General features: G+C 40.5%; 1 protein-coding gene across 4 annotated transcripts in view; it reads left to right on the top strand.

The window, feature by feature from the left end:
• CPNE4 (copine IV) overlaps positions 1-27,527 on the top strand; it is a 510,039-nt gene that overhangs the window by 443,022 nt on the left and 39,490 nt on the right. For all 4 annotated transcript variants that reach the window (XM_011933669.1, XM_011933666.1, XM_011933667.1 and 1 more), the window contains 3 exons: positions 5,863-5,961; positions 11,714-11,800; positions 18,554-18,613. In XM_011933669.1, the coding sequence (XP_011789059.1) occupies positions 5,863-5,961; positions 11,714-11,800; positions 18,554-18,613 (246 nt within the window). The remainder of the gene's footprint in view (positions 1-5,862; positions 5,962-11,713; positions 11,801-18,553; positions 18,614-27,527) is intronic.

Here is a 27,527-nt window from a genome sequence, read left to right on the forward strand (position 1 = left end):
AATAGCATTAAGAACAATAAAATACTTAGGGATAAACTTAACCAAAGAGTTGAAGGACTTCCACACTGAAAACTACACAGTATTGATGAAAGAAATCAAAGAATACACAAATAAATGGAAAGACCTTTCATGTTCATGAATTGAAAGACTTAATGTTCAAATGTCCATACTACAAAAGTAATCTATAGATTTGAAGTTATCTCCAATAACTTACCAATGGTAATAATATCTCCAATAAAAATCTCAAAGGCATTTTTTACAGAAATGGAAAAAGCAACCCTAAAATTCATATGGAACGACAAAACTTTCTTTACTTTAAAGTAAACTGATTATAAACTGTGTAACCACATATATAAAATAGATTATTATTTGATTGAATAACTGGAAACTGTTAGCCAGTTAACCTTGTTGACACATGCAGCTGACCATCACAAAAGCTAGTGTACAATAAGTTGGCATAACACATTTCTTTTAATGGATTCAAGGCAATCATAAAACAAGAGTAGAAGGGAGTAACCCAATACCTCAGACCCACTTATCCATGCATTCTACAGACAGAGCTGAGGACCCCAGGGACAATGCACAGACTACTTGCCTTTGCATCCTTTTGTGTGGAAACAGCAGGTTCTTTCTCTGTACTGTTTGGTGTGCTCACTAAACCTTAGAGGATTCTAGTAGTTTACAGTTTCAAAGAATGGAGATTTTACACAGAGCAGACTCATGAGACCTTGATTCTAAGTTCCTGCTTCTATTAAGAGGTAGCATGGCATAACAACAACAACAACAACATATACATGTGTGTGTATGCGTGTGTGTGTGTGTGTGTGTGTGTGTGTGTGTATCAGCTATGACATTAGACACCTGGGTTCAGATCCACCTTTGTCACTTACCAGGTGTCTAGTCAAGTCACGTTGCCTCTCTCAGCCTGTAAATGGCATCTGTGAATGGCAGTTAACCTGTAAATGGTAATAATATTGTCATGTCATGGTTATTGTAAAGAATTAAAGACCATAAACACAAATGGCCTGGGTTTGTAAAAGATGCTTGTAAAAGACAAGCTATGATGCTTAACTTCCTATAGTTCAAGGATTACCTAGTGTTAGTTGTGTAGTTTCAGGAAAGTTCCTTCATCTTTCTGTGCCTCAGTTTCCTCATCTGTCAAATAAGCATAGAATAAGTTGTTCTGTGGATTAAGTGAGTTAATATGTATGAAGTGCTCTGAACAATGTGTGGCACATGGTACACACTATATACTTTTTAACTATTATAATTTGTGTTTGTGTGGTAGTGACGAAATCAAGGAGGTATGAAAACCGGATTTTAGTCCAACCTGTACTGGGTGAACTGGCAGAGGTCACTTATCTGTCATCAATTTTCTTTTCTGTAAAAGGAGGGGGTTAATTAGACCATCTGTCAGGCTTATGCATTTTAAAAGATTTTATACCTAAACTGCTCTGTGAGATGTAAGAACCTCAGAAGGTTTTCTGGCTTGTAGATAGTTTTGAGGTGCTGTGCTCTCACAGATGTGTCAAGGCCTTCTTATTGATTCACACCAAGGACTCTGCCTCTGTCTCAGTTTTTCTGCAGGGTGGTTGATCTGTTGACTTTTCACCAAGATGCATTCCTCTGTCAGTTGCATCAGAGCTGTCATGAGCCTGCTTCATGCCAGGGAGAGAAGGAAAGACAGTGTTTTTATTTGTCTGCTTCACTGTATCTTTCTTCCTTTGGGATCCCGTCTCAGGAATGTCAAAATAAAATTCTGCAACTGCCCTCATGAGGAATGCTAGCTGATTGAAGAAACAGGCCCCTGTAAGTAGCACTGCCTGCTGCCGAGAGGCCCCCAATGGAGTTCTGTCAAGCCTGACTCATCCTCCAGCTCAGGGAGGCCTGGTGGTCACTACCTTTCTGCCCCAGCCAGAGAGCACATTGCAAACATCTTAAAGGCTTGAAGTTGGCAGTTTAAGGGGGAACGGTAATTCACCAAAGCATGATGGGAAATCTAATGGAGAGCAAAGAAGGGGTGAATGGGATGTGTGCCCTGTCCCCTAAAGAAGGGAACTCTTCCTCTTTCCCATTTCAGGACAGTGTTAAAAAGGTTGCTCCCACTTCTTTTCTTCTTTTGGCTTCTGCCTCCTTAGCCTTTTTATTTGCTCCTTCCAAAGGTAAAAGAGTAAGTGTCTGATGTCAAATGCAGGCATTTAGTGGGCTGTACTTACTATCAGGCAATGTTATAAGCCTCAAATACAAGATCCCAGGAACCACTCTTCTTCCTCTTTCTATGTCTAAACGCAGCAAGCTTTCTTCTACTCCTTTCTCCAGGTAAGGAGTGTGTGAGTGCCAGAGTCAATACGGAGGGGCTGGCACACAGACAGAAAAGCACCTGAATGTAACAGCAGATCAGTTTAGTGTTCTACAATGTGATGATCACAGTGCACATCCTGAGCAATTTTCCAAATGACTGAATCATTTATTTGTTCCACTGTTCATTGAAAAATGAGGTAGAACTTCATCCTACCTTGAATTAAAGGGGTCCTATCACTCCTATCAAAGCTACATTTGCATTGCATAGCATTTCAAGCAGAATGAGCTAAACCTTTCATTGACTTCATTTTGTATCCTATGCAAATAGAACTAATCTTAGCATCTCTGAATTAGAAGAAAGTTCAAAAACATCCCACCAAATTTTCTCTGTCTGCTTGACTTTCTCTACTGTGTGTTTTGCATGTGGTCCTGCAGTTTCTGCTTGAACATTTCCAACAATAAAACACTTTTTAAGAAACAGGTTCTTTCGTTTGGTACAGGTTTATTGGAAAATGCTTCCTTTGTTACTTCTTTGTAACCTCTTAAAATTCTGTTTTTCCTACTTTTGGAATCAGGAAAAAGTAAATTATAATACCTATTCCTACGACAGTACTTTAAGTACGTGGATGGTTCTTAGACTAAGTTATGCTGCAGTAATCTCAGTGGCTGAAAGGTTTATTTCTTACCTACACATAGGTCATCTGAGAGTTCTGTACTACCCTCACTTAGGAACTCAGGTTGGCAGAATAGCCACGGTATTTCTGTTGAGCTCCACCACTCCACAGTATTTCTGTAAAGTTCTACCCCTAGATTTACCTGTCAAGCTGTCTCTCCACAGTCCTGCTCCTCATTCAGTTCTCAGTCATTGCAGTGTGCCATCTCACACTGCACTCTGGTCTGCTTTGTCCCCACGATATGGACACAGCCCCCCTCCTTTATTCTCCAAGTCACCATCAGCATAATGATGTTATGGGTAGCAGGTTTGCTAGAGTGTTGGGGTTAATGGAAGAAGGGCAAGTTGGGAGAGGGGGAATGGAGGGGAGACATATATAAATAATCTCACCTTGAAAATTAGACATCACAGTTTCAAAAATTCCTTACCTGTCTCTCCCCTCCTCCCACCCCAAACTCGGGTCCATCTTCAGCCCACTGAAGAAACCCACCCTAATTTCTTCTCAGTTCTCATGTCTTGGTCCCACCTCTGTGTCTCCAGTTGTTATCAAAGAGAAAATTCAACTTGACCATTACTTTTTTCAGGAGAGAAATTCAGCTCCTTTTGTCTTAATCTCTTCCATTCTTATTTATTCTAATGCACTCTCCTTCCTAACCAAAGGGCTTCTTAATATTTCTTAGGCAAAATAATTATCTGCCAAATCCTGCATATTTAAAGAGATAGCAGAAGCTGAGAAATTAGTTTTTCTCGATGTCTTAAAAAGGTCATTGCAAATGTTTTTCTTTCCTACCAACCCCATTTTAGAGAAACTTTCAAAGACTGTAAGTGTGAGGGTTAATATTAGGGGTCAACCTGATTGGATTGAAGGATGCCTAAGTGGCTGGAAAAGTCTTGTTTCTGGGTATGTCTGTGAGGGTATTGCCAGAGGAAACTGCCATTTGAGTCAGTGGGCTGAGAGAGGAAGATCACCCTCAATATGGGTGGGCACTATCCAATCGGCTACTAGCATGGCTAGAACAAAGCAGGTGGAAGAAGGTGGTATAACCTTGCTTGCCTGCCGAGTCTTCTGATTTCCTTCTTTTTCCCATGCCAGATGCTTCCTTCCACTCTTCCTGCCCTTGGACATCAGAATCCAGGTTCTTTGGCCTTTGGACTCTGGGACTTGCGTCAGTGGCTTCCTGGGAGCTCTCAGACCTTCAGCCACAGACTGAAGGCTGCACCGTCAGTGTCCCTGGTTTTGAGACTTTCAAATTTGAACTGAGTCACTACTGGCTTCTCTCTTCCCAGCTTGCAGATGGCCTAACATGACAGGACTTTGCCTTGTAATTGTGTGAGCCAATTCTCCCCAATAAACATCCTTTCATATATACACACATCATATTAGTTCTGTCCCTCTGGAGAACCCTGACTAATACAGTAAGCATGGATCATAAAGGGTGAATTTGGGAGTACTGAGGGAGTCAGAACATGAAAGACCTTGGAAGACCTGCTAGCCTATATACATTTTTATTTTAAGCAGGGAATTACCATAATTAGTGGGTTCTAAGGGGCATGGGAGTACAAGTGAGACAAGAGGACAAGCTGGGAGACTGTTGCAGTAATGCAGATGAGAAGGAGCAGTAGGAATAGAGAGAAGTGCTGGAGTCAAGCCATAGTTAGGAGACAGAATGGAGAGGACCTGGTGTGGCAGGGTGAGTGGAGAGAGGAATATCAGGAATGATGCCCAGTTTTCTGTTTGCAGCAACTGGATGAGTGTTGATGCAATTCACTGTGACAGAAAATAAATGAGTAGGAATAAATTTAGGGGGAAACGATGTTTCATTCTAGACAGATCATATTGTAGATCTGTGAGGCATCCTGCAGGATCTGGGAACAGATTACCAAGTCAGATTTTTCAGGCAAGACTGGCCAGTGGGATCTGCACCCTGAAGAAGAACTAAGCTGCCTCTTAGAGCCCCAATATTCCAAGGAAAACCTCTGAGCAAAAGGCCCCCTTTGCTGCCTTGTTCTTATTTGAGGTCTGATATTCTTTCCTGCAAATCTTTGGCTTAAGATGTAGAAATGATATCTAAAGTGCTTAAGACTCCAGTCTAGCCTCCACCCTTGGAATACATGGAGACCTTCCTCTTCATTTAGATGTGTGACCAAGCAGAGGGATTGCTGCTGATTCAGGCTAGTCACTTTAAAAAGTATCACTCGGGAGCTGAGGATTTAGCCCTTTTGTTAGAAGTGAATGGTTGCATCTTGTGTGTGATGGGTGCAAAATATTTACCAGTGTGGTAAATATCTGGTATTGTCTGTGCACTATTTTCCAACCATTTTTCACGTAGGTACGTTTAAAGATTTTTTGCCTTCCTAATAATTTTTGTTGTCATTGCTATTTTGCCTTCAGAAAAAAAATAGAAAAAGAAAAATGTGATTAATATGGCCCCACTCAAATCATGAAGCAGGAGCTGCCATGTGGAAGCTATATACAGGGACTCAACGCATCTAATGCAAATGTAAACCAGGGAGGCTATCTGCTATGCATAAAAGAGTACTGGAATTGGAAGCAGGGCACCTGCCTTCAAGTCCCAGGTTTTCATTCATGAGAAGGTCCCTTTGGCAAGTCGCTTATCTCCTTTGGGTCTTACTGGCCTTATCTAAAAAATGGGCAAATCATTGTAGTCACTGCTGCATCACAGGACCATTTGCAGATTATGGCAAAAAGTCCAAGTAAAGGGCTAGAGAAATCAGAATTACATCCCACATGTTCCAATCTTAGACTCCCAGGCTTTGGTTCCAGACCAAACATCTTTCATTTACTCCTTCTCATAAAGTTCACATTGCCTTCAGTTGCTGTGGCTACATTCTTAATTTTTTAAGAAAAATAATTTTTTCTCTTACAGTGCATAGTATGGGACTGGGACTCCAATGGCAAGCATGACTTCATTGGAGAATTCACCTCGACATTCAAGGAGATGAGAGGAGCAATGGAAGGGAAACAGGTACATGGTCAACCATTTTCGGTTTTGCCTCAAGTCTCTATGATGCATCCTTAGAACCCAGCTACAAATGAAACAGTGAGAAGCAAAACATCAATGTATGATCAAGTGTGATAAGAAGGGAACATGGTAGGATGTGAGTACCTAGATTCTAGAACTAGCCCAATCCAAAGCAAGTGTGTGTCCTCGGACAAGACACTGACCCCAAACGTTAGTTTCTCCATTAGTAAAATGGAAAGGTTAGATGAGAGTATTTCTAACTTCCTTTAGCTATGTAGCCTTGAAAACGTGACTTAATCTCTCCATGCCTCATTTTGCTCTCCTAAAAATATAAGAGTGATAATTGTACCTACCTCATAGAATTTTGTGAAGGTTAAATGAGACAATCCAGGGTGCTAGCAGAGCACCCAGCACATAGCTAGCATTTCCAAAATATCTGCTATTAACAGTAGTATTCTTTCCAGGTCTATATTTCTGTGATTTGGTGACGTTAATAATAATTTCATGCTTTGGAGAAATTATTTGAATCCTCCAAATTTTCATATGAGTACCAGGTTTTCTTCTAGTTCTGTCATTTTACTCTTACACACTTGATGCCAAGACCTGTACACAAACACTACCACATACCACTAAGACACATTGCCCCACACAGAAACCTAAACTTCCCTCAGATACACACACTTTCATATCATATAATATCTAGATGGATAGATAAATAGATAGATGGATAGTCATCTGGGCCCAAATCATGCAACTTCTGCTGTTACCTATTCACTTGCCCAATTTCCAGCTGAAATAACTCTTTGCCTGGGGTTTTTCTCTATCTGCTGGAACCTGTTTTATCCATGCCCAAAGCAAGCTAAAAGTGTGGAAGAAGATGTAACAGGAGGTAACCCTCAACAAATAACTAATGGAAGTTGGGGTATAAATACCCCAGCTCCCTTGCCCTTCAGTTGGCAAAACTCTGAGGTGTGTGCTCTATACAGTTTCCCAGAGTTCCCCAGCAGGCCCTAGTTGTCCACGGTGGTAACTGACTTGATAATGCACCATTTCTGGGATGCCTCCTCTATCTAATTTCCCACTCCTTTATTCATGCTTCCTGGTATATCACCTCCCAGATGGCCTACTTGCACTTATATTCTTGCCTCAAAGTTTGCTTCTTGGGGAACTCAACCCAAGATACCTGCTATTCTTACTCTAGAGTTCACTGTCCTCGTGGAGCAGAAAGAAGTAAAAGTAGAGGGCCCAGTGCTTTTGAGAAAGCCTTTTTCTTTAGAGATAATACTCTGTGCCTGTTCTGATCAGAAGTGCTAATTAGAGATGCCCCAACTCATTTTTCAACTCTCTCATATGTAAGGTCAGGATACAGCCAGACTGCATGGAAATGAAATAACTTTTTCTAGATTCAGAAACTTAATCTGAATCAGACTATTTGTTGAACACATACCTTTGGTCTGGAAACTCAATGGAAACAGTGACAACTTTTCCCTTAACTCCTGCAAAACCTGCTGTAAATGCTCTATTAGGTACTCAGCATTACAAGAAACTTGTCAAACACGCAGAGACCATCACCCACAAGGCAGGATGCAGAGTTTCAGAGGCAGAGTTAAAACCAACACTAAATTATAAGGAAAGTCGTTCCCAAGATAACAAGGAATATAGCTAGAGAATATTGCTCTATTGAATATGCAGAACTAGTCCTATTTAGCTACTAAATCAATGACAGCATTCATACCACCTGCTAGAGTTCTAAAGAGTTTTATAAAGTTTTGCCTTATCTACTTTTATGAATAGAAATAGTCCAAGCAGTAAATAGGGGAAATATTTCATCTTGTTAATTAAATATTAAAAGTAAGAATGTAACACATATCATAAATGAAATATACCAAAACATAATGCTTTCAAACAGATCTTTTAAGTTCCATTGAGGAAATGGACCGTATGCTAATGTGCTTTTCTGTATCACTGAGATACCAGAAAAACTTTAGTTTAACTACCCAGCCACCGTTTTGGTGTATTTATACAGTGGGAAATATTCTCTAATTTATTGATTCTACAAAATTTATCGAGTAGCACCTAGTAAATTCCAAACACTCTGCCAGGCTCTAAATGTGCCATGACTAACAATGCTGACATGGTCCCTGCCCTCCTGAAGCTTACAGAGTGGTGAGAGGATAGAATAGAAACACACATAAAAAAAGTTAAAATACGACAACAATTTGTGACAAATGCTATTACAAAACGGAACCAGTTTCATTATAAAAGTGTGCATATAGAAAAGATAATCTGACATTTAAGTTGAGGCCCCTTAAGGATTAAAAAGAAGCCAACATGTAATGAGTGAGAGAAAAGCATTTGAAGCGAAAGGAATAGTAGTGCAAAATACAGAGGCAGGGATGAGCTTGGTGTGATTGAGGACATGGAAAGAGACCAGTGTATCTGAAGCAGAGAGTGAAAGAGCCATTCATAGGATGTAGTCAGAGATAGAGGCAGAGGCCAGGAAAAGCAGATTCTTCTAAATGTGATAAGAGCATGAGCAAGCTGTGCTTTCCTATACAGTAGCCACTAGCTACATGTGGCTATTTAAATTTAAATTAATTAAAATAAATAACAAATTAAGTTCCTCAGTCATGCTAGCCACATTTCAAATGCTCAATAGTCTCATGTGGCTAGTGGCTTCCATATTGGATAGTGCAGATTCAGAATATTCCAATTATTGAGAAAATTCTACCGGACAGTGCTGCAAAGGATTCTAGCTAGAGAATTACATGATTGGTTTCAATTTTTTAAAATATTACTTTTGCTACTGTGTAGATAATTAAAGAGAGACAAGAGAGATCTGTTAGGAGGCTACTACTATAGATAAGAGGTAATAATGACTTGGGTTAAGGAAATAGTCATAAGTTGGAGAGACTTAAGACATATTTTGGAGACAAGAGCTACAAGGTTTGTTGAAGGCTTGGATATAGGGTGTAAGGGAAGGAGGAAATGGTTGACTCAAGGATAAATGATTAAATGGTGCCATTTCCTGAGGTGAAGAAGAATTGTGGTAGGGAGGTCCAGTTTATGAGGAAGTTTTCAAGATTTGGTTTCAAAAACTGGTACTCAGAGGAGATGTTTACTGTAAATATATTTTAGGAGCCATCAACTAAGAGAGGACATTTAAAATCAAGAGAATACATGAGTACACCTAGGGAGAGGGGATTGAAGAGAGGTTATAGGAGGCTCGAACCCTGAGGAATGTCAGTATGTAGCATCAGAGAGAAAAACAGGAGACAGCATCTTTCAACTTTCCTTTTCCTGTGGGAGTTATGATTCTATAGGTACAGGGTAAATTCTTAATTAACTTTGATTAATTCTTGAATAACATTTATAAGCATCCTTAGTTTGGGGTGGCCAAAGGGGATACTTGCAAGAATAGAAGAGTTACTCCAAAACCTTCTAGAAGAAGTAAGAAGGCATTGTGGTTAATAGTCCAGGCTTTGGAATGAAACTGATGTGGGTATGAATCCCAGGTCTACCAGTTACCACCTGTATGACCTGGGAAAGTCCCTTCTCTTCTCTGAGCCTCATCTTCCATCTGTCAAAAGCGGGCTGTAGGGAGAGTTAAATGGGATTGGGAAAGTAAAGTGCATAGCCCATAGTTATATGCCAACTTCATCCCAAGACAGATGCAAACTATTTAGATCTGGTCCATCAGGACCCCCTACCCACCTCAAAAGCACAAGGACCCCAAGTATCTACAGGTTTGATTCAACTTCCTTGGAGCCCTCTCCTGCCTAACTCATACTTGCTCATCTTACCCTGAGAAGAAAGTGAGTAGACTTTTCATGAATGATCACTACAATTTTTAATAGAATTTGAAATCTTTAACTCAATATATCCTGCTTGATGGAAGAAATTGAGATTAATAGAAATCATTGAGAATGACAAAAAATGGCACAGCTAATTTTAGTGTCTTTTCTTTCCAACTGTTAGGTAAATCCCTAAGCCACCTGTTTTTACTAAAATATTAGAGGAAGCTTTGGGGCAAAAGACAATATCAGTTTTGACTGGTTTGGGAGGAACTTGGGCTCTTTTGTCTAGAAATACTAAATCGACTTTGAGATGGACTATAATTCTTGTTTATCAAGTTCCACCCACCTGGAGAGTAAATGAGAAGAAAATCTGAGGGAGGAAAGAAAGACAACATTCATTATGGACAGATTAGGAGATTAGGCCTTTAAATGACAAAAACAAGGCTAGAGGTCTGATTTTAGATTCTGCTTTGCATGTTTTCTTCTTTCTTTCTTTGATCCAAGAATTCCACATTTTGAAGGAGTCATGGAGAACCCTTCATTGGTATAAGATCTCCCTCTTCTAAATCCTATGTAGTTGCCCAGTCCTGCTGGCACCTTCCAGTAATGAGAAACTACAGTATCACTTACCTGTTGCTGAGTGAAAAATTAGCCCAAAACTTCCAGGCTGAAAACAACAATCACTATGTACGCAACATTCTCTAGGTTGGCAATTTTGGCTGAATTCTCTGCTTCACATAGTGCTCCACGTGGTGCCAACAGAACTCACTCATGCATTTGTGCCTCAGCAGCAAGGATGGCCAGGATATTTCTCCAGGTGTACTTTTATCCTTCCAAAGACCATTGTAAGCTTTTTAATATGGCCCTGAAAACTTCCCAGAAGCAAGAGAGGAGCCAGTCCCAGTACACAGGCACTTTTCAAGCTGGTGCTTATATCACATTTGCTAGTGTCCCATTGGCCAAAATGAGTCATGTGACTAAATGCCTCATCATTGTGGGAGGGAGCTACACAAATGCATGGACACTGAGAGGAATCGATGATCGGAGGCCACTACTATGTCAGCCTATCCATTTGCATCTGCCTCAGAAACTACTTCATTTTCAGACACTTCTAATTCTCAGGTAGTGAAATTTTGTCTCTTGAGTAGAAATCCAGAGATTCAGCTTTCATAGGCTGGTGGGCAGGAACATTCAATGACTCTTGGATATTTAATTCACAATTGATTTTGTCCCATTAAATCTTCTGTAGGCTGGAGACCTATTCCCCTTAGTTCCCAGCTGACCCCTCAATTCACAGCCACTCCTGTAGCTCTGATCTTATCCCTCAAAAAGGCCCCTTTGGAGATCTACTGTGTCACTGTTGAGACACATGTCAATCCGCTATTTTAGCTCTCTGTGAAGTTCTATGTAAATTTATTATTGTCCCTACTAAATTTCTCTAGCCTGACTATTCACTATTCACTATTCCTAACCTTTTGAGTCAATTCTCAGGTAGTAAGACTCAGTACTTGGTCATCACTCAACTGTATTCCTGCAGATTTCTTCTTCCCTGTACTGTTTGATTTGACCATATTAATAGTAAGCATTGACATGTGCCAGGCTCTGTTCTAAATTTATTACATGGATTAATCAGTCTTCACAATAATCCTATGAGATAGAGTGTAATTATAAGCTCCATTTTGGAGAGAAGATATCCAAGACATAGAACAATCAAGTAACTCACCAAAAGTCACATAGCATGGAAGTGGCATTGCTGGGATTCTAACCTAGAAGTCTGGCAGCAGAGTCTCACTCTCAACCACTCCCCCTTATTGCTCCTCTAGATGCAAGAGTTACCACGTAGAGACTATTAGTCAGCCCTCCAGTTCAGTTTGTCCTCAGCAGCACCTAGGAGTTTGGCCTTATGGAATGACTCGGCTTTTTCCTGAACGATTCTCATGCGATGACCCTTCTTTCAGGTGCAGTGGGAGTGTATCAATCCCAAGTACAAAGCCAAGAAGAAGAATTACAAGAACTCAGGCACCGTGATTCTGAATCTGTGCAAGGTATGTATGCAACCCTCTCTTCCAGGAGTATGAAGTTAGGGCTATCTGAGAGGAAGAGTTCAGGTGGTGTGGTGAGAGGAAAAAGGTATAAAAAAGACGTGATCTTTTAAAATAAAAATACAAATGTCATGTATTAAAGAACATAAAATGAGAAATGTAAGCATGGGTGGTTGTGGAGCTGTGGCAGTCCAGTGTCACCGTCCTCTCCCCAGGTACACCCCTGCCCCAAAGACAGGAAAGTTCTGCTGATAGGTTAGGATCTTCTCTGCCCAGAGCAGGGCTAGAGGGAGATCTCCAAATGGGGAAGCCAACATTTCTAGAACACCTACTATATGCCCTTCACAGTGTCCAGTGTTTTTTTTTTTGTTTGTTTGTTTGTTTTATTTTGGTTTTCTTTGCTTTGTTTTGAGACAGAGTCTCGCTCTGTCACCCAGGCTAGAGTGCAGTGGTGTGATGTCGGCTCACTGCAACCTCTGCCTCCCAGGTTCAAGCAATTATCCTGCCTCAGCCTCCCAAGTAGCTGGGACTACAGGTGCGTGCCACCATGCCCAGCTAATTTTTTGTATTTTTAGTAGAGATGGGGTTTCACCATGTTAGCCAGGATGGTCTCAATCTCCTGACCTCGTAGTCTGCCTGCCTCAGCCTCCCAAAGTGCTGGAATTACAGGCATGAGCCACCACACCCTGCCTGTCTAGTGTTTTATATGTGATACCTTACTCATACTGAAAGCGTACCATAAAAACAAGACAACAGGAGAAGATTAAAGGACTTAGGAATTCCTTCCAGAGGGGCTACAACTTTGCAGAGAATCACATGTACTAATAATTAAACTTCTTAACTCAAACCTGGGAGTGATGCTGCCACTAGTTGAGTACTTACTATGCAAAAATAACTACAATAAGCTCTGTTTAACTCTTACCACAACCCTGAGATGTCTACTTTCAACTGAATTTATGTAACTAGCTCAGAGTCACACAAGTAGTAAATTTAAGAGGTGAGATTTTAACCCATGTGTCTCTGACTCCACCATACAGGACTCAATTGCTATCCAGATGATTGATGTGTGTGTATGTTGTGTGTGTATGTGTGTATACAGGCATACGTATATGTATATGTATGTGTGTATGTATATGTATATGTATAAGTATATAGGCCTATATCAGGGCTATTTTGGGTTCTATTCTAAACCAATGCAATAAAGCAAGTCATACACATTCTTTCATTTCCCAGTGCATATAAAAGTTATGTTTACACTATACTGTAGTCAATTAAGTATACAATAGCATTATGTCTAAAAACATACATACTTTAGTTTAAAAGTACCTTATTGCTAAAAATGCAACAATCATATGGGCCTTGAGTAAGTCATAATCTTTTTGCTGGGGGAGGGTCTTATCTGGGGATATTGATGGTTGCTGACTGATCATGGTGGTAATTGCTGAAAGTTGGGGTGGCTGAGATAACTTTTAAAAATAAGACAACAATGAAGTTTCTCATTAATTGACTCCTCTTTCATGAAAGATTTCTCTGTAGCATGTGATGCTGTCTGATAGCATTTTGCCCATGGCAGAACTTCTTTCAAAATTGGAGTTAATCCTCTCAAACCCTGTCACTGCTTTATCAACTAAATTTAGGGAATATTCTAAATTCTTTGTTGTGAATTCAACAGTGTTCACAGCATCTTCACCAGGAGCAGATCCAAGAAACCACTTTCTTTGTTTATCCATGAGAAGTAACTCTTCAACCATTCAGTTTTTATCAGCTGCAGCAATTGAGCCACATCTTCAGGCTCCACTTGTAATTCCAGTTCCCTTACTATTTCTACCACATCTCCAGTCTCTCCCACCACTGAAGTTTTGAACTCCTCAAGGTCATTCTAGAGGGCTAAAATCTACTTCTTCCAAACTCCTATTAATGTTGATATTTCGACCTCCTCTCATGAATCATGAATGTTCTTAACGGCATCTAGAATCATGAATCTTTTCCGGAAAATTTTCAATTTACTTTTCTCAGATCTATCAGAAAAGCTACTGTAATGATAGTTATAACCTTATGAAATGTATTTCTTAAATAAGAAGACTTGAAAGTCAAAATTACCCCTAGATTCATGGGGTGCAGAATAGGATATTGTGTTAGCAGTCATGGAAACAACAATAAAACCCCTTGCACATCTCCATCAGAGCTTTTGGGTGACTAGGTCTATTGTTGATGAACTACAACATTTTGAAGGGAATCTTTTTTTCTGAGCAGTAGGTCTCAACAGTAGACTCAAAATATTCAGTAAATCATGCTGTAAACAGATGTGATGCCATCCAGGCTTTGCTATTCCATTTATAGAGCACGGGCAGAGTAGATTTTGCATGATTGTTAAGAGCTCTAGAATTTTTGAAATGGTAAATGAACATTGACTTCCACTTAAAGTCACCAGCTGCAATGGCCCCTAACAAGAGAATAATCCTGCCCTTGTAGATTCGAACCCAGGCAGTGACTTCTCCTCTCTAGCCAGGAAAGTCCTGATGGCATCTTCTTCCTATATAAGGCTGTTTCATCTACAATGAAAATCTGTTGTTTAGTGTAGTCACCTTCATCAAATGATTTTAGCTGGATCTTCTGGATAAATTTTGGCAGCTTTTCCATCAGCATTTGCTGCTTTATCTTACACTTTTATGTTACAGAGACAACTTCTTTCCTTAAACCTCATGAACCAACCTCCTCTGCTAGCTTCAAACTTTTCTTCTGCATCTTCCTCACCTCTCTCAGCCTTGATAGAATTGAAGAGAGTTAGGGCTTTGCTCTAGATTAGGTTTTAGCTTAAGGGAATGATGTATCTGGTTTGACCTTTTATTCAAACCACTAAAACTTTCTTCACATAAGCAATAAGCCTATTTCACTTTCTTATCATTTGTATATTCACTGTTTTAATTTCAAGAGCTTTTACTTTGCATTCACAACTTGGCTGTTTGGTGAAAGAGGCCTAACTTTTGGCCCACCTCAGCTACTGACGTGCCTTCCTCACTAAGTTTAATCATTTCTAGCTTTTAATTTTAAGTAAGAGATATGTGACTCTTCCTTTCACTTGAACACTTAGAGGCCATTGTAGGGTTATTAACTGGCCTCATTTCAATAGAGTAGTGTCTCAGGTAATAGGGAGACCCAAGGAGAGGGAGAGACATGAAGGAATGGCCAGTCGGTGGAGCAGAGAGAACACATTCAACACGTATCAATGAAGTTCACCATTTTATGTGGGCTTGGTTCATAGCACCCCAAAATAATTACAATAGTAACATCAAAAATAACTGATCACAGATCACCATAATGGATACAATAATAATGAAAAATTTGGAAATATTACAACAATTACCAAAATGTGACACAGACACAAAGTGAGCACATGCTGTTGGGAAAATGGCACCAATAGTCTTGCTCTATGGTTGTCAGAAACCTTCAATCTGTAAAAAATATAAAGCTCAATAAACAATAAAAGAAGATACATCTATATATATGTTTGTGTGTGTATGTGTATACACACACACAGATAGTCCCCAATTTATGACAACTCAACTCATAATTTTTTGACCTTATGAAGGGCTTATTAGCATGTAACCCCATTGTAAGTCTGGGAGCAGCTGTACATACATGTATATATGTATATATACAGTCATGCTCTGCATAATAACATTTTGTCAATGACGGACCACAGATATGACAGTACTCCCATAAGATTATAATGGAGGTGAAAAATTTCTATCACCTAGTGACTTGTAGCCATTGTAATATAATTACTTTATTTTTTAAATAAATTTAGTGTAGCTTAAGTGTTATAAGGTCTACGGTAGTGTATAGTAACAGTCTAGGCCTTCACATTCACTCACCTCTCACTCACTGACTCACTCAGAGCAACTTCTAGTCCTGCAGGCTCCATTCATGGTAAGTTCCCTATATAGGTGTGCCATTTATTATATTTTATACCATATTTTTACTGTGCCTTTTTATGTTTAGATGTGTTTAGATACACAAAGACTTACAGTTGTGTTACAGTTGCTTACAATATTCAATACAATAACATGATGTACAGGCTTGTGGCCTAGGAACAATAGGCTATACCATATAGCCTAGGTGTACAGTGGGATATACCATCTAGGTTTGTGTAAGTATACTCTATGATGTTCATGGAATGATAAAATCACCTAACAATGTATTTCTCAGAATATATTTCCATCATTAAATGACACATGATTGTATATATGTATACGTGTGTGTATGTGTGTGTTTATGTGTGTGTATACATACATAGATATATGTTTCCTAATATATTAGAAGGAACCTAATATGTCTATATACAGGATCATATCCTTACCTAACAAGATAGTGAGGCAAAAGAATAATTTGTCTGCTTTGGGTCATATCCCTAACCTTTACACCAATCACTGAGACTAGGGAATAATGTCTTATGACTGGCCATCTGGGGGCATTGTATTAATCTTTTTTTTTCAATATTTTATGATGCTTTGACAACTTTGGGCGTTATGAACCTAAGAGGGACTACTCTCCCAATGTTAGCTAATTCCTATGGACAGCAAACAACCTGCCTTCTAGCATGCCTTTGACATGCGAACCAATCATTTTTTTAGTTCAAACCCCCAATCACCTCCCTTACCAAACTCTCACACACGAAGCCAATGTTCTCCCACCTTATATGACCCGAGGGTCAGGTATCAGATAACTAGAAACCTCTCCTATGGTTTTGACAGATTTCAAAACCTGCTGAAATTATTCAAACTATCCAATCCTAGGCCCGCTTAGCTGGTTACCCTGACTCACCCACTCCTTCCTATGGAAAAATAAATAAATAAATAAATAAATGATTTGCCTGCTTTCCCCTCATTGCTTTTGCTTCCTGACCTATCCTGGTGCTTCCCTCCTGTGTGGCATAACATGCCTCCTGTCCTTTGAAGAACTCTGAGCAATAAACTCTTCTTATAGAGACAGCTGTCTTCATGTCAGACATCTTATCATGACTTTACAAATCAAATCCTGGATGCATTCTAAACAGTTATGTGACTACCCCTCTGCCCAAAGAAGCAGGAGAAAAGATCAAGATTCAATGGTTATTTTTCTCCTTAAGGTGACTGTGTACACACAATTTTTTTTTTCTTCCATGAGTTGCTCTTACAGTTCAGTGCTCAGAAGCACTGTTATTTTGCTCACTTTCAAGTTCTTATTTCTTTGATATACAGACACAGTAGCACAGAGTCCCAACTATCAGGCAAAGCACTGCCATCGGGACACCAAAAGTAAGCACTATTTAGAGACCAAGTGAACATCAATTCTAAGAAAAGTATGCCAATAGATGTGTGCCACCTGGAGGTGATATCTAGAGAGACGAACACTGATTTTTTCGGTCAGTCTCTAAGAAGCTTCCTGAGCATTAGATGGAATCTGAGAAGTGACAGTCAAAAATTACAGTTACTGACTCTCCAGATAGGATCCAGACTGTAAGCTCCATGGCTACAAGTACTGCATCTGTTTCTCTAATCATTGTAGTCCTAGAATATAGTGCATAGTGAGTGTTCAATAAATAATTGTTGGCCGGGCGCAGTGGCTCAAGCCTGTAATCCCAGCACTTTGGGAGGCCGAGACAGGTGGATCACTAGGTGATGAGATCGAGACCATCCTGGCTAACACAGTGAAACCCCGTCTCTACTAAAAAATACAAAAAAAACTAGCCGGGCGAGGTGGTGGGCGCCTGTAGTCCCAGCTACTCGGGAGGCTGAGGCAGGAGAATGGCGTAAACCCAGGAGGCGGAGCTTGCAGTGAGCTGAGATCTGGCCACTGCACTCCAGCCTGGGCAACAGAGCCAGACTCTGTCTCAAATAAATAAATAAATAAATAAATAATTGTTGAATAAACGAATACACGAATATCACCAAGAGCCAAGCCAAGCAGCAATATCACAAAGAAATGTAAATTAAGACCAGAAATCCCTATGGTACTTGAGTACACAGATGATGGCAGTTGGCATAACCCAACAACCATACTGGCTTCCAGCATAGAGGTCAAAAGGATAGACTCTGCCAGACTTGCATCATTTGAGTCTCAACTCTATCATTTATTAGCATTGTGATCTTGCCCTTAATTTCCTTATCTATAAACAAGGTACAAAAATAATAGTTGTACCGCCTTCATAGGGTTGTTCTGAGAATTAAATGAGGTAAAAGATGTTAAGTACCTGGCATTCAGTAATGCCCAATAAATGTTAGTCATTGTTGTTCATGGCAGGGGAGGCATTTAACTAACTGGAAATTGTCAGCAAATTACCTTCTCTAATGGTATCTTAAAACTGCCTATCGAAATTACCTGCATATTAAGAATGTCACCAGGACTGGGACTTAGATACAGGGAGGCAAGACTGAAGTCATGTGTGAGACATCATTCATTTCAAAACAGTAGTGACACTCGAAAATATAGTTTTAGTCTCACCTCAGAGGCATAAGCTGATTAAAATTTGCATAAACCATAATAGAGGGGAGCAGGGGATAGATATTGGCAGCCCTCAAAGGCCCATCTGTATTGATATTGCCTTCCTTCTCTCCTTTAACAGAACAAACATAACTGACCCATCTTTTATCAACAATATCTGTCTGCCCTTTCCTCTGGCTTAGCAGCTTATCAGTCACCAACCTTTAGGCCTCCAATATATCAGGAAATAGACTGTGCTGTTACTAACCCAGTTTCCTCTCCCTTCCTATGCAGATTCACAAGATGCACTCTTTCTTGGACTACATCATGGGTGGCTGCCAAATCCAGTTTACAGTAAGTTGTTTCCATGTTTGTTCTTATTCAGGAAGCAAGAGATGAGGAGTGGCACTGGCTTTGGGGGATAAGCAGACAAAAGCTTATTTAAACCTTCGGTCAGCTTTGTTCAAGTCTCATTGTTGAAACATATGGAATCATGTTTTTGAAATGTGTTCACACTTCTGTTTTCTTTAATAAGTATAGCTTTCAGCATCATATCAGGAAATTTATGCCACTCAACCTCAGGTGGTCTGGGGAATCCTCCTAACGCTTCCCATTTCTTCAGTAACTATGTGAGGCGTGAAGCAGTGTAGCCTGTCAGATTCCATCACCTGGTGAGAAAAATTGAAAGGAAGTAAGCCATGCAAGTAAATTCCACTGAGCCAAGGCAGATGCCATGGTTGTGTTCATGTGACTAGACTACAGCACCAATGTCATACCCAGTGGTCAGGACCAAGAGTAAGTCATAGAAACAGTTCAATAGGCAATGAAAAGATGAATTCCAAAGATCGGAGAACCAGGCCGAGGTCAAGGTTGAGAAGTAGAGTGGGTGTCAAGACTCAGTGAGTGGATCAAGGATCATCCCCTGTATGCAATTTGTGTGCCCTTGGGATTTATACACCCCTGATGTATATTTGACTAGGTAGGCTGAGTCTTTTTAAAGTGGCTAAGTAGGTCAAGGTTGTGAGTCCATCTGCACTGGAACAACTAATTTTCATTGACTTAATATTCAAAATCCTCCTAGGTTTGGTCAGATGTGACTTCCAGAAAGAGAATCCCCAGATGGCAAAAGACAGATGTGCTAGAACCCTTTGGAAAGCAATGTTGATGTAAGCAAGAGAAATACAACTTGTACTAATTTCTATAAGATTTCTCATCTTACAGAAATGTACTAATGAAGCTCAGCCCTGTTCAGCTCCCTGACTGGCTCAGTCATGTGAAAAAGGAAAGAAAATGGGTTTAATGTTTTAGTCAAGCTTTGGGCCCAAGAGAGTAGACAGGACCAATATATTCCTGGAACCAGGGATGGTGGTGCTCAAGGGACTAAAAGGAGTCTCAAAGGGATGAGACAAATGGCCATTTACTAAACCATTTTTTAGTAGTTTCCTTCCTGACAGAAGGTCACAGTTCCTGTCAGGTGCCCTGTCCTGAAGACACTCCCCTTACTGAATTCTAGTAACTGCTCCCTCCCACTCTTTTCTGGTCAGTTTCCATTAACCTTTTCCACATGTTTATGAATTGTCCCTTTATTAAACTTCCTCAATCACCTTTTGGGTGGACTTTTTGTTTCCTGTAGTGGCTCTGACCATCCAAAATCTAAGCAGGGGCTAGGAGAAAGCCTTTGTATCTTCCATAGATGCTGGTGCTTCTGGTTCAATCTTAAGAGAACTTTTTGTCTCCCTGGAGAAAAGACTTCAAGCACCAGAGGAGACATAAAGTTCTGGATGTTCTCCATTTCCTCCCCCAGAGTCACTTTCTATCCTTCTCCACTCTCACTTCTATACCCCAGGAAGTATAAGCTTCTCCTTAGCTAGGGAAGTATCCTCTGCCCTAATCTCAAGGAGGTCTACCTATGTCCTGCCTAAACTTGGGATATTGTGCATTTATCTCTGAATACTTACAGGAGCTAATTTTAGAGTTTGGTCACCTCTTTAAAGTCTAAGATTCTCTAATGCACAGCCAGCAAGCCTTCCTACATTCATACTGTCACATACAGAAGGTAGCAAGCATGTTCACGTCTAACTCTAGCTGTCCTGCGGGCTCATTGCTGCTCTGAGCGTACCTAAATGGAAGTATGGAAGCAAGCAATGTCATAAAGCAGAGCTACTGGAAATAGTTTCACAAGATCTTAGGCAAAAAATGTGATTTCAGGAAACTATTTATAGGTTTTCAAGGGAAAGCTCTATTGATTTCAGTCTGGTTTAAATTTTGTAGATCCCATGCTCTTGAACAACTCTGTATTCAACCTTCAGGGGCTTGCCCTGCCCTTCAAGTTGTGCTGCAAAGAATCAGCCCCAACAAAAATCAGGAGCTGAGCCCCAACCCAAAGGGTTCCCAGCTCCACATCCTGACTTTCAGATATCCCTGTGTCCTGCCTTGTTCTCCCCTCCTTTCTCAGTCTGCTGACCTTCCCTCACTGGGAGTACCACTTCAGTGTTTGTCTCCGGCAACACCCCAGTTGCAGCTTCCCATGCACTCCAGTGTCAACTGACAGACCTGTGGGAGGTGTGAGTGAGGACAGCAGTCTGGAGCAAGGAATGAGAAGAGGAGAACGTACAGATGAGTGCGGCGGAGAAGGGGCAGCCAACAATAGCTCCTCCACAAAGCCCTTCCTCCTGTAGGGTTTCAGGTTGGGGACTCAGAAGAGAATTGCTAGGTATTCTATTCCCAGTGTTCTACTAAAGGAAACATACCAGTCACTTCTCTGTCATTTTCTTCCAAAATTAAGTCAGCTTTCTCATTATAAATTTTGTATTGCTCAAGTAGTGCAACTTAATTTAAATTATAAGCTGTAATGCAAATCGTTAAGAAACAGTGTCATGTCTTATTTAATTTGGTCTGTAAGTGTTTATTATCTGCCTGGTTATTTTACTGAAACCATCTGGCAACATGAAAAGGCAGTGGCAGAGAGATGAGAAGTGAAAAGAGGAGGGTTTCCTGGCATAGAGATGGGCAGACGAGAGAGAGAAAAGGAATGTTTCATTGCAGTAATTATACCTCGGAGGCTTTCAGAGGCAAAAACCTCCACTGGCACATTAGTGACCCTTGGCTTCTGAGCAACCAGGGAGCTTTAGCCAACACGAACTTTTTGTCTCCCTGGAGAAAAGACTTCAAGCACCAGAGGAGACATAAAGTTCTGGATGTTCTCCATTTCCTCCCCTAGAGTCACTTTCTATCCTTCTCCACTCTCACTTCTATACCCCAGGAAGCCAACCTCCTTGGACGCACTATCCAAGCTCTCCAGCTTTTAGCTTTTCGTTGGGTTTGACCAGTGAGAGGCACCCATCAGAGATCAAAGAATAGGAGGCGAGAGAACTTGGAATATTTATTTCTCTAGCTGCCTGCCTGCCAGGCCGTGGTTTGGCAGCGACCTTCTTCCTGACAGAAGGTCACAGTTCCTGTCAGGTGCCCTGTCCTGAAGACACTCCTCTTACTGAATTCTAGTAACTGCTCCCTCCCACTCTTTTCTGGTCAGTTTCCATTAACCTTTTCCACATGTTTATGAATTGTCCCTTTATTAAACTTCCTCAGTCACCTTTTGGGTGGACTTTTTGTTTCCTGTAGTGGCTCTGACCAATCCAAAATCTAAGCAGGGGCTAGGAGAAAGCCTTTGTATCTTCCATAGATGCTGGTGCTTCTGGTTCAATCTTAAGAGTGTTAAAGATGGGGGCATCTTTCTCCTCAGCTGCTAAGCTGTTCAAAATACTTTTGCTGAACTATAATAAATTGAACCCTAAAACTTCAAAGGGAGGTAAGATTTAGAAAAAAGAACAAGTTGGATAAATAAATATGATGTTGGGGTTTTGTTTTAAAAAGCATCCCCCATAAACTTAAGTATTTATGCACCACTATATTCTATTTATAAATACTAAAACCTTAATTAGGAAAGTGAATAAACAGGATGTATTTAGGGGAGTATAGAGGAAGCAGTTTGGGGTCAGAACTTGAAAGGCTTTGAATTTTGAGGTAATTTGGTGGATAATGCATGTTCAAAAGGATAATGAGGAGGGCCTTGAAGCAACAGGCACATGCTTTAGACGAGTGAAGCTGGGAGTGTTTAATGGTGGTGAAGGGGGAACGAGAGATGAAGCAAGAAGAGATGGAAACCCACTGCCATGGGCCTGGTGCCAGGTGAAAAGAAGCTAAACAAGGGTGGCAGCAGCAGGAGAGGTACTGTGGAAAGAGAAGCACTAAGCCTCTGCCTAGGATACAATGAGAAGACTGAAAGTAATCAAAGCTTTTGTGCCTGACTGACAGAGCGTGGCGGACCTGGTCAGGGAAATAAGCGAGGCATGAGCAGCTGCAGGCAAGATGATGAATTTGACTTTGGACACGTTGGAGGTACTTTCAGTACCTCCCAGTGGGGATGGTACTTATAAATATGGGCCTACGTTTCAGGGGAGAGTCAGGAGCTACATGTATGTGGCTCTGGATGAGATGTCCCAAGAGAAGAGTATAGAAGGAAAAGGGCCTGATGACAAGAAATTGTAGAGGACCTCTATCTGGCAGCAGAGGAAAGAGGGACAAACAGTTAAGAGAAGAAATGCCAGAGGAGAAGAAGGCCCAAGGGGAGGCAGTAACTCAGATGCCCAGGAGGAAAAAGCTAAGGTTAAGATCAAGGGCAACAATCTTGCATGCTAAAGAGAAGTCAGAGGGTGAAGAACAACATGATGAGTAGGCATATATCATCTTCAAAAGAGCAACTTGAGCAGAACAGATAGGTGGGACCCAGGAGTTAGAGTGTAAACAGAAGGTAAGGAAATGAACACAGCAGGTATTAAGTATTCATTCAAGAAAGTTAACAGTGAAGGGAAGGCAAGAGGTACAAGGAGGATGGCAATTTAAAGATTAAAAGAGAAGAGATTTTAAGCTAGAATCAGACTATAAGCAGAGTCAACAGCCCAGTGGAAGGAAAGAGATAAATGATGCTAAAAAGAGCCCTAGACAGTCAATGATTATTCTTTTTTGGTCACCTGAACACTTGAGAATCTGATACATGATCTATAGCCTCTTACTGGGAAGTGCACACATCCAATTTTGCGTGCAATTTGGGAGGTCAAGGGCACTCCTGAAGACAGTTCTTGTACCTCACATGAATCCTTGAGTCATAAGAACTCTAGAGCAACTGCACCATCTCGGTCTTTGAGGAGGTGGGTGGAGGTGAAACAGAGACCACAGGGTGAGAGATTGGGTTTGGCACATGGTAGAGCAGCTAAAAGTAAAACCAGATACTAGAATTTCACACACAAAATACAAAGTTATAGATAGCACAAAACAGACAGATGCTGTAAGGTATTTGAAAAGAAAAAATGGGAGAAAAATCAAAGGGTTTTTTTTGAAAGTTATTGCTTTTTCATATGCTCAGAAATGCTCATTATAACATAGATTTTAACACAGACAAGCTGTCAGCAACCTAAATGTCTAAGAATAAGGTAATGGCTGTGTGAATTATAGTATTCCTTTAAATATTATGATATTTAGTATCATAGTATTTAGTATTGACTATGATATAGCTTATTTAAATTATAATTTTAAGGTTTAGATAATAACATGAGGTAATGTTTATGACATAGTGTTATAAAAATGTAAAGCAGAGTTACTCTATGATTACAACTATATATATAAAATACCTAGAGAGGAAAGAAAAATAAAATATGACTTACCAGCCTAGTGGCACGGTGAGTGATATTTTTTCTTATTAATTTTAAATGGACATTTCTTTTGTGTCATTTCTAAAAATTGAAGATAATATTGCTTTTTCTTACCTCTGACTATAGTTTACATTTTAATAATATAATATAATAAGCTGAAAGCAACTTCTCCCAGACTGACCTTCAAACCTAAACATTTAGATAACTTATTAAAGATTCTCTCAGGAAATCTTTCTTTCTTTCTTTCTTTCTTTCTTCTTTCTTCTTTCTTCCTTTTTTTTTTTTTTTAAAACAGGGTCTCAATCTGTTGCCCAGAGTGCAGTGCAGTGGCACACTGGAAGCTCACTGTAACCTTAAACTCCTGAGCTCAAGTGATGCTCTTGCCTCAGCCTCCTGAGTAGCTGGGACTACAAGCATGTGCTACCACACTGGCTACTTTTTAAAACAAATTTCCGTAGAGGCAGGGTCTAGCTATGTTGCCCAGGCTGGTCTCAATCTCCTGGCCTCAAGTTATCCTTTCATCTCAGCCTCCCAAAGCACTGGAATTATAAGTGTGAGCCACCGCGCCCAGTCTCAGGAAATCTTTTCTAACCCCAAAACATTTAGGGCATCCTATGTCCATACTGTGGCCCAGTTTACATTTTTAAATCTTTATTTTACATCCCAGATTGAACATGACCTACTCTGGTGTAGACCTTTGAGTCTGCTTACTGCTTAGTGAGCCCTGCTGACTGAATTTCTATGCAAAGTCAGGGTATTATGGGTTAAAGAGGCAAATGCTTTGCCATTTCCAGAAAATGAACCAAGTAAGCTTAGGCATCTTTCCCTATTTTCCTAGTTAACTGTACTCTTAGAAAGTTTTTGGAAAACAGAAAAGAATAAAAATGTAACCTATTATTTAAAAAATGGTCCAGACCAAACAGTATCTCCACCTACAAGATTCATTGTATAGGTCCAAATTGTACACAGATATTTATAAAGAAAAGAAAGAAAGCTGCCCAAGAATATGATCCCAAAGGTAGACTGCAGGTACAACTAACCAGAGGTTGTTACACAGCAGCCTCCCTTAGAAAACATCGAGAAGGTTCACAAATGACCTGTTTGGCAGATGAAGGGAAGGGATCTGAGTAGCAGAGTTGTTTCATGTAAGAATCTAAAAATGCCCAAAGAGAGATGCTCATCATTTGCAAGCAGCCTTTTCCCAGGAACAGCTCCATGCACTGGGTACTTGGTGTCATGGAGGGGGCATTTTGTATTCTTACTTTACAAGGCTTTGCAAAGCTGCTGCACAGCTCTGCTTAATAATGAGCAGTGGCTTCCTGGGCAGAAGGAAAAAGCACTGGGTGCCTGTTCTTGTGCTGCCTGCAGGGAAGATTGGAGCACATACCAGAACCACAAGTTTCCATAAATGCTTCCTATCAGGAAATGAAAACGTGGGGGCTCTGCGAGCTCACTGGGCATTCAGAAAACCAGGCGTCAGTAGCCACCTCCCACACTGGCATTTTTCAGTCATTTTGTTGCTTTTATTTCTCAACTTAACCCCATCTTTCACAGCCTCCCTGTTGCTTTCTAAAATAAACCTAACCTTTCACTCTGCTCTCTTTCTACTAATGCTAACTTTAAAGAGCACAGAGAATTCTTGGTGGAAGACCACCCCCTGAAGATACAGATTTTTTTCTCCAGCTTCAAAAAGGAGGTTTTAGGAACCACCACTTTCCAGAAAATAAAAATGAAAATATTTTAGCTGACTTGTACTTAAGACAGTCCATTGCTGTCTATTCACATGATAAAATATTTTTGTTTTAAGCCATGAGAACTATAAAATGGGCTATATGGTAAGAATCATAAGCCTATTTCCTTTTTCATCAGTTAATTTTTTAAGTTCATACCCTCCCCCAGGTCTCTATGAGAATCTCCTGAGATGAAGTGGCCTTTCTCGTTGTCATAGACACAGGGGCCATTGCCGTGGGAAAAGTGGAAACCCTAGAGGCCTGCCTGAAAAGAAACAGTAAAATTTCCACCAGGCATGTTTGATGTTTATATAGTAGCACCAAGAACAGGCAGCCCAATACTAACCTTCTAACATTAGCCTGTACCTTGTTTCATTATCTTCAAAATATATTATCCTCTTCTGTCCCCCCAAAACCTGGCCATTCTCTTCCCCTAACTGACATCCAACTCCACATTCAATGGGTCAAAAAATCCTATTCATTTTCTACCCTTACTTTCTTCAATCACTCTTTCCTTCTCACCATCATCTTTGCCGCACCTTGGTTAAGCATAAGAAAATTATTCCAAGTCTGATGACGAAGAGTGGATAGGAATGAAAATGACATAGTAGAGCCAGTATTGGAGGTAAAGCAAGAGATGTACCTGGGGTGCAAAATTTGAGGAGACTCTCACTCTGTGGATTTTACAAGTGTGGGGTCCGCTGAGAGTGAATGCCTCCTTGGGTTTTACAAACTAGGCACTTCTTTTTGTCTCACTCTATCCCCAGCTCTATTATATGCTTTTTTTTCTATTATTTTAAAATACATTGTTGCCACAAACTATGTATGCTTGTCCAGACATTATGCACACTTATCTAAATATAACATATCCATGCGGGTGATATACTGGGGCTCGGATGCTGCCACTAGGTGCCTGCATGCTTGGAGAATTTTGCCAAAGCCTAGGAATGTTTCTTGAGCAGCCATTTTTCTTTATGGAATTTTTTCCTCTGGCCTATATAACCTGATTTCATTTTCTAGTTTTATATCAAGACACCAGCATGTTTTTGTCATCACAGAACACCCTTAACACTTCAGGAGTCTCAGTCAGGCAACCCGCACATGGGACAGATTGTTAACTTCAGTATCCAGAGGCAGAAGCACGATGCCTTCAGAGGTAAGGAGGTGTTGATCCGTGATGAAAGGCATCATGAATAGAAGTGAGGTGGGCCACAAGGTGCTTGTTATTAATAATAAAGTATCAACACCTGCCAACGATTCACTTTTTAGATAAATTAAAGCAGAATCAAGGTAATCTCCATAACAACATCTTCACACTCTCTAGAATTCCCTGGAGTACTAACATGCCTTCCTTGGTGGAAGAGAAAGGGGTGGCTTTACATCTGCCCTTCTCAGCATTACTTTTAGCTTTTAAACACTATGCACACCTATGCAAGGTGCCATTATTCCTTAAACATGTCCCAACAGGAGTAAAAGGCTGAGAATGGCGTCTGTGAGTTGAGCTTGGTAAACCCAGGAGGCCCCCAAAGGTATGGTTTTCTCAAACGCTGTCTCTCAAACATCTCTGGAGTGCTCCTCTCAGAAATTTTCCTGGAATTATCTGCATGTGTTTGGATCTCTATCTTGTTGAGGCCTCATGGGTGGATCCTGGGGTGCTTTTCACCTCCTTCTCGTTCAGAAAACGCATGTAGGTTCCTCCATCCCACCAGCTTTTCATCATAGTCCTTGATTAAAAGGGCTTCACCTATGGTCTTCCTTTTTTTTCCCGGTGGGTTGGCTCTCACCTTCAGGATAAACCCGTCTCAGAAGACACTGGACTTTATTGGTGTC

The sequence above is a fragment of the Colobus angolensis genome, unplaced genomic scaffold (assembly GCF_000951035.1).
Source record: "Colobus angolensis palliatus isolate OR3802 unplaced genomic scaffold, Cang.pa_1.0 Scaffold129, whole genome shotgun sequence".
NCBI lineage: Eukaryota > Metazoa > Chordata > Mammalia > Primates > Cercopithecidae > Colobus > Colobus angolensis.